The sequence below is a fragment of the Lepidothrix coronata genome, unplaced genomic scaffold (genome assembly GCF_001604755.1).
Source record: "Lepidothrix coronata isolate B3197 unplaced genomic scaffold, Lepidothrix_coronata-1.0 Scaffold23, whole genome shotgun sequence".
NCBI lineage: Eukaryota > Metazoa > Chordata > Aves > Passeriformes > Pipridae > Lepidothrix > Lepidothrix coronata.
This window is the reverse complement of record NW_016690203.1, coordinates 1916646-1923679: the sequence shown is the minus strand read 5'-3', so window position 1 is coordinate 1923679 and position 7034 is coordinate 1916646. Positions and strand designations below refer to the sequence as shown.

Below are 7034 nucleotides of genomic sequence, written 5' to 3'. Positions count from 1 at the left end.
CCAGCGTACAGGGGTCTGAGAAGACCATCTGCACCGGAGGGTGTCTTTGTTTCTCCCTGGACTCCTCAGGCTATTTGCAGTGCCTCCATCACCGAGTTGGGCTAGTTCAGCCCCCCTGCGGTGCTTTCTCTTTTTGGGCTACTGTTATTGTTATTATAATTATTATTATAATTATTATTACTACTACTACGTGCACGCACTCCCTGACATCTTGCCCCCGAGGTAACCTACCCGGGGAAAGGTGAAGATGGGGGGCTCACCCGCCCCCCCCCCCCGGCCGCGGCCGGGCACCCGGTCTCCCTGCACGGGGTTGAGGGAGTAAGACGGTAGCGAAGCGGGCACGGGTCCAGCGGCTGCAGGACGCCCGGGCCATGGCCAGGAGCCCCTCGGGGGTCCGCTGGCGGTGCCCCCCGGGAGCGGCGGGTCCGGGCGGGAGCCGTGGGAGCGCGGTGTCGGGGGGCAGCGCGCAGGCAGCGCGGAGGCAGCGCGCAGGCGCGGGCAGGGAGCACCCAGCTCTTTATGGCCAGGTAAGAGAGTCCCGGCGCAGGTAAGGGGAGGATTTACCCACAGGCGCCCCGGGCGAGTGGCTTGCCTTCGCAGTCCATGACCAGCAGGGACCTGGGGACTAGGAGCCCGCAGTCAGGATGTCTATCCTTGCCAAAATGGGGGACTGGCAGGTAAGGCGACCCCCTGCCCCGGGGGCGTTTATTGTCATTTTGGGAAGCAAGGCTGGAGCGAGAAAGGTGACTGGCCCGGAGGGAGTGGGGGCAAGCCTGACGCCGGGGTTGGGCATTTTGCGGCTCCCGGTGCTTGGGGCTGCCCGCGGCCACTGGTGAGGCCCGACTGCAACAGGTAGAGAGAGGTGGACCGGGGTCGAGAGGGGCGAGGGCTGCTCCGCCGCCGCCGTGGGTGTCACAACCCCAGCGTGAGCTGCCCGGCAGCGTGGGCCGGCCAAGGGTGGCGTGTGCCCGCCCGCCGTCCCTGTGTCCGGGGCTGGCGGCGGCCGCGGAGCCCTGGGGCCACGGAGCGTGGCGGGTCCCCACGAGAGGCAGGGCCCGCGCCCGCCGCCGTGACCCGGGGCCGCGCGGTGCGGGCCCGCCGCGCATCGGGGACGTGCCGCGGGGGCTGCAACGTCGCTGAGAGGTCCCACTCGAGCCCGTCCCGTGGTAAAATAACGCTGCCGGATCCCACCAGGCGGTAGACATGCCGGGAGCGCCCCTGGAAAGCACTCCCGCTCGGATAAGCTGAAGGGAAAAGCAGAACCCACCAGCGAAAGAGGTCGGATGGGGAACACGCGGCCCGTCGAGGCCTCGCCCGGCCCCACGGTCCCGAGGGGACCCACCCGCACCACGGGCGAGATGGCACGTGTGAAGTTACAGAGGTTCTCAAACCGGGAGAAACTTGAAAAACCCTGGAGCACCCTAATGCCCGTCCAGATGGCCGCGGTTCGCCGGCGAATAAAAGGGAAGACGAATCGTTCTGTTTAAGTACTCGGGATTTTCTTAGCGGAAAGGATTTTTTTCTTTTTTATTTATTCCCCGGCACAGTCTAGTCCACTTCCAAACGGGAGCCTAGTTTCTTTTTCTGCCCTCAGCTTCTCAAATCGCTCGACTGTCTTTCTCCAGACTGCCTTATTTAATTTTTTTTTCTTCAGGGTAGCAGCAAGTCGTCTAAAAAAGAAAAAAAAAAAAAGATGTGGGGGACGACACGACAAAATGCAGTAAAGAAAAATATATTTTAAACTATTTAAATTATTTTTACAGTTAGAGATGACATTTTCTTATCAAACCGGTGCGAAAAAGCGATCAAAAGAGGATTTTCTTTCTTTCACTGAAGTCAACTCTTGTGCAATCGTATTTACGGGTTATCTGCCTTGATATCTGTTCCCGACTTTTCCTTACACCCCGGCCCTCCTTGCTCCCTCTCCCCGGCGCTGCGGGGCCCTCTTGGCCGTGCCTGGCCGGAGGGGCCGGGCCGCGCGGACTCGCCTCCAGCTGCCCCGTGTGCGTCTCTCGGGGAAAGCCGCCCCCTCCCCTCGTAAGCCTGCACCCTACCGACCTGGGCCTAGGGAGAGGAAGTACAAGGGTTAGGCCTTTGGCCCACGGGAGTCCCGGGCGGCCGCGGGTGGGAGTTTGTTCCGGGTGGGAAGCTTTCCCGACGGGCCTGGTTCCAACAGGACGGCGCTAAGGGGCGATGGGCCCCTTCGTCATACTCCTCTCCTCCTCTTTTTCTCATCTCTTCCCCCCACACACACTCCCCCCCGGGCATTAACTAGGCTTAATCTGCCAGCTCTGTTTGAACCTCAATGGGAGTAAAACCAACAATTTACTCTCCTGCCAGTGTCAGACAAAAGCGCTGCTGAAAAAGAGCATCGGGGGTGGGGGTATGGTGGAGGAGGAGGGAAGGGGAAGGAAAAAAAAAATCCGTTTTGGGGACACAGATATGTATTTGCGTGAAGAAGCAGTCTCGGAAGCCCTGGGGCTTTGCCACCCTTCCCGATGTGGGGAGGCGTGTGCAGGGACCCCCGAGGGCCCACTGCGGCTACCCCGCGGAGTGCAGGGGCCGTTTGCTCCTGGAGGCAGTACATTTTCCTCCGACGTCGGGGGGTGGCCCTGGGAGGGTCTTCCAAGCCGACAGGGCAGGTTTTGCCATTGGCAAAAGAAGTTTCGGGGAGCAGCAGGGCAGCCAGGTGCACGGGCAGCCATGGGAATGCCCCGCTCCTGGGGACGCCTGGGGGCACGGCTAGCGCGGGGAGCTGCGCCAGGCCTGACACGCCAGCCCCACGGAGAGGGGAATGCCTTGCCCTTCGGAGCAGCGCGGAATCACCCGGAGGGGAAAAGGGAAAAAAAAAAAAAAAGAAGCAAAACGAAGCCTTTCGGTGGATGGATCAAGGTTGGGCACCCGGAGAAATAAAAGAGGAGAGGGGTGGAGAAGCAGCCCCCCAGGAGGGTAGACTGAGAGCTCGCTTAGCGGCACAGTGTTAAGCAAAAGAAGCGCTCCACCTAAGAAAGTGCCAAAGTTTTATTGTGGTCATTGTTTCATCCCTTTGCTCAAGTGCTTGCAAAAGATTTTTTTGCTCCTGCTTCATTCACTTTACCGCTCGCCCACTTTTATCTGGGAGGTTATGCTGGATTTGTTTGGGGTGGTGTTTTTTTGAAGACATATAGACAACAGAGCCGAGAAGAAAAAAAAAATAGTTTGGGAAGGAAAGAAGCTTTTCAAATGTCCACCAAAAAAGATCAAATCAAATCCAGAGGGCAACAAAAGCCTCCGCAGACAATAACTTCGTTCGAGCAAGACTCGAGTCTCGTTTCTGCTTGCTTTGGTTTCTTTAACCTCCATGAAAAAAAAAAAAAAGGGGGTGAGGAAGGAGAGGTAAATCCCATGGGGTGGCTTCATGGCTAGTTCCAAACTCTCTGCAGATGAAGGGACGGTCGCCTCTTTGATTTCGCTGGCCACTTCCCTGCTGGTAGGTAGAGGCACGAGGGGAGCGGCGGCCCGCAGGCAGGCAGGCAGGGCCCTCTGGCCCCCGCACCAGGGCTCGGCAGGTCGGAGAAAGCTTTTTTTTTCACTGTTAATTTATTATTTTTTTTTCTTGCTCGTGGGTCCTTTCTACCTGTGTCCATCGCTGCAGGTTGTTGTGCTGGCGAGCAATTGGGCTGTTGTTGATATGCTAATGAGGCGATTAGACTGTGGGTAAAGAGCTGGAAAAGGAAAAACTTTCCACCATTAGAGGGAGATCTCCGAGCGCGGACGGGAGCCAGCCTCCGCCAGCCGCGCTCCCCACGCCGCCCGGCACCGCCACCGTAGGGAGAGGCAAGGCAGGGAGAACCAAATCCTCTCTCTCACGCCAATCCATGAAAATGCTTTGGAAACTGACGGATAATATCAAGTATGAGGAATGTGAGGTAAGCTCTTCCCCCGGGCCCGGGCAGAGCCCAGGCCCCGCAGCTGCGAGCGGGAGCCTTCAGCATCCCTCCGTCTCAATTTCGTTTAGGAAAACTTCTGCTCCGTCGTCAGGCTTCCTTGCGGTCCTGCAGCCGGAGAGGGGCTGGGGTCCTTCCCCAGGAACTTCGGGGCTTGTGGAAACCCGGCTTTGTCGGAAGTGTATGAGGAAGGGCAAACAGGATCCAAGCAGCAGCCTGGTCTATAGGTAGATAAGGCTCTTGTAGGATGCTACACTCATCCATATGGATGGATGGATAGATGGATGGATAGGTGGCTGGCTGAATGAACGGATGGATGAATGAATGAAAGGGCAAAGAGACAAAGGGAAGAGAATTATTCTTACACTATAGGTACCCGAGGCATCCCAGTAAATTGGCTCAGGACCGAAGCTTAAATTCAGCCTTTTCGATGTAGCTGCGGGTTGATTATACCGAGCTGCACAAATTTGCACGGGTCAGCTGCCGAACTGAAATCATGGGTTTGGGAGCGGTGTTCCCCCAGTCTCCTAATTCTCAGGGTCACATTCCCGGGGGCTTGAGAAATAATATTTTAGCCGCTTGGGAAAAAAAAAATAATTCACATCATTTTGTTTTGGAGCCTTTCAGCACAGATTGTGTGCGCACATCTCTCTATGTGTCTGTGTGTGCACATCTCTCTATGTGTCTATGTGTGCATCCATATTTTTAGAAAGAGGAGAATGTCTTTTAATCGGACATAAAGGAGAAGAAGAGGAAAAAGAAGAACGATGCCCAGGACCCATGCCTAGTCTTAAACCAACGAATACTATTGTCACCCTTTTCGAGAAAGTTGACTGTGCTGTGTGTTCAAACCGCGCAATAAAGGACCCTACTTTGCAAAAGAACGCTGTTATTTGGTCGTGACCCACGCGGGAAGATCCCCCAAGCCTCGGCGGAGCCTTGCCGACAAGCACCTCTGGGTCGAAGGGGGCACTCTCCCGTCCAACCCTGCTGCTGTTTTGGGCGATGCTGTAGCTTGGGAAAGAAATTGAGGATTCGCCAGGCTCAGCGCCGACTAAGTGTTTTGGTGATCAAGTCTCGGATCGAGGACTTTGGGATGAAGCTGTCTCCCGATGCGGGAGCTGAGCTTTTAGATCCACTCGCTGGCGGGTGCTTGATTTCTAGGAATGAGATGTCAGGGGTATTGGGGTTTGTGGTTTTTTGTTTGTTTGTTGGGGGTTTTTCTTTTAACCCGGAAAACAAACATATATGTTCCTCAGTTGCATTTCGGATGGAAAGCGTGTCTCTTCCCCCTCCCTTCCCTCAGGATCGGTGTTCCAGTGTGCACACGTGTGAGCGTGTGGATTTCATCGCAAATGGCTTTTGTTGCCTTGCGTTAATGGGACTTCACACCAAGGTGTTGCCAAACACGGAGCAGCGGCCGCTCCGCCGAGCCCCCTGGCTTTTGTGCGTACGTGTGGGGTTGGTACTCCGTGTTTTCCTCTGGAGAGGGTGTGATGTGACTTCTAGAGAGGATGAAAAAGGGTGATTGTGTCGTGCCGGGGGTAGGACCTGGCTTAAAATATATTAAAAAAAAAAAAAAAAGAGAGAGAAGAAGAAAGAAAAAAAAACCCAAGTCAAATAAAACCAGAAAGGAGGCATGAAAGCCCAGCCAGTCGCGCTCAGCGCCCGGGGCGGCCGGAGCGCCGGGGGGCCGGGGCGGGCGGGCGGAGCGTGGGGCCGGGCGCCGGCGGAGCGGCGGCTGCGGCGGGGCAGCGGCGGCGAGCGGAACGGTGCCTGTTTAAGGGAGTTGTTTGGGAGTTGCACAGCCAGTCCAACGGGTTGCGCCGGAGCCCCGGCTTGTCTGGGCCGCGAGAAGCGCTCGCCTTGCCTCTTTTCCCTGCTCTCTCCCCCCCGCGTGCCTCCCGCCCTCCTTCCCTCCCCGCCTCACCGCCTCCTGCCTTTTTCCCCCGTCTTTTCCCGGATCCTCCGAGAGGGGGGCCGCGGGGAGCCCGGCGGATGCTCCTTGGGCTCCCCAGCCCCCCTGTCCCGGGCTCCCACCGGCCTCGGCGTTGGGCTCGAACCGGAGGAGGAGGAGGAAGAGGAGGAGGAGGGCTGACACCCAGAGGGGGAGACACCCAAAAAAACTTTCCCAGCCGGTTTCCGGGACGCGGGGCACGGAGGCGAGCCGGCTCGGCGGCGCGGGGCGGCCGCCGCGGGGGCAGCGGCGAGGGGAGCCCCTTGGTGGGGCGCCGTCGAGGCATGGACGGGGCGGCGGCGACGGGAGGTCCCGCGGAGCCCACCCCGCGCAAAGGCGGCGGCGGTGCGGCCGAGGGCGGCAAGAGCCAAGCGGGAAGCCAGCAGCCGCTCTTCTCCCTGGGCTTTGAGGCCGGCTACGCGCAGCAGGCGCAGCCCGAGGTGCGCCCGCGAAGGACCGCGGGGCTGGGAACATGGGGAGGCGGCAGCCGGGGGGGAAGGGAGGGGAAGGGAAGCGAAGCGAAGGGAAGGTGAGGAAGGAAGGGGGGATCCCGCGCCCCCTCCCCTCTCTCATTCTGCCCGTCTCTCCCACTCTCCCCCCCCCCTTCTACACCCCCCTCCTGGCTCCCACCCTCTCCCTCTCTCCGGATCTCTTTCTCTTTCACTTTTGCATGCCCTGCAACCTTTTAAAATGTTGCCCCTTTCCTGTGATTCGTCAGACGCAGCAGCATGTGCCCCCTCTCTCTCTCCCGCTCCCTCTCTCTCCCTTTTTGTCTCTCTCTCCCTCTCCCTCTCCCCCATCTCTGATTAGATACACTGATTCTTCATTCAATGGACGTCATTTAGAACAGGCTCTGCCTTGAGTTGCCTTCTCGCTTCACGCTCGATTTCCAGCCATTCTTCCCTTATTAAGTGTTCGTGTAATATTAATAGTCATGAATATCTGCTATTAGGAGTCTCCAGGAAGGCAGCAGATCTGTTATTAGGAGCTCAAGTGAAGCAGCAGCTAAGTCAAAGGAGAAAAAGAAAGAGACAGAGGAAAAAAAAAGGATTAAGAAACAAACACACACACGCTAAAAACAAAACAAAAAGGAAAAAAAAGGCGCAAAACAAAAAAAAAAAAAAAGGAAAAAGAAAGCAACCAACTTTGAC

At 57.3% G+C, this 7034-nt stretch overlaps 1 protein-coding gene across 2 annotated transcripts in view; it reads left to right on the top strand.

The window, feature by feature from the left end:
* Nucleotides 1-564: 564 nt before the first annotated feature.
* TFAP2A (transcription factor AP-2 alpha) overlaps nt 565-7034 on the top strand; it is a 19207-nt gene continuing 12737 nt past the window's right edge. The window contains exon 1 of one of the 2 annotated variants that reach the window (XM_017808645.1): nt 565-677. In XM_017808645.1, coding sequence (XP_017664134.1) covers nt 645-677 — 33 coding nt within the window. In that variant the 5' untranslated portion in view covers nt 565-644. Of the gene's footprint in view, nt 678-3667; nt 3909-7034 lie in introns of those variants that run through there. The other variant, XM_017808644.1, reaches the window with a different exon arrangement.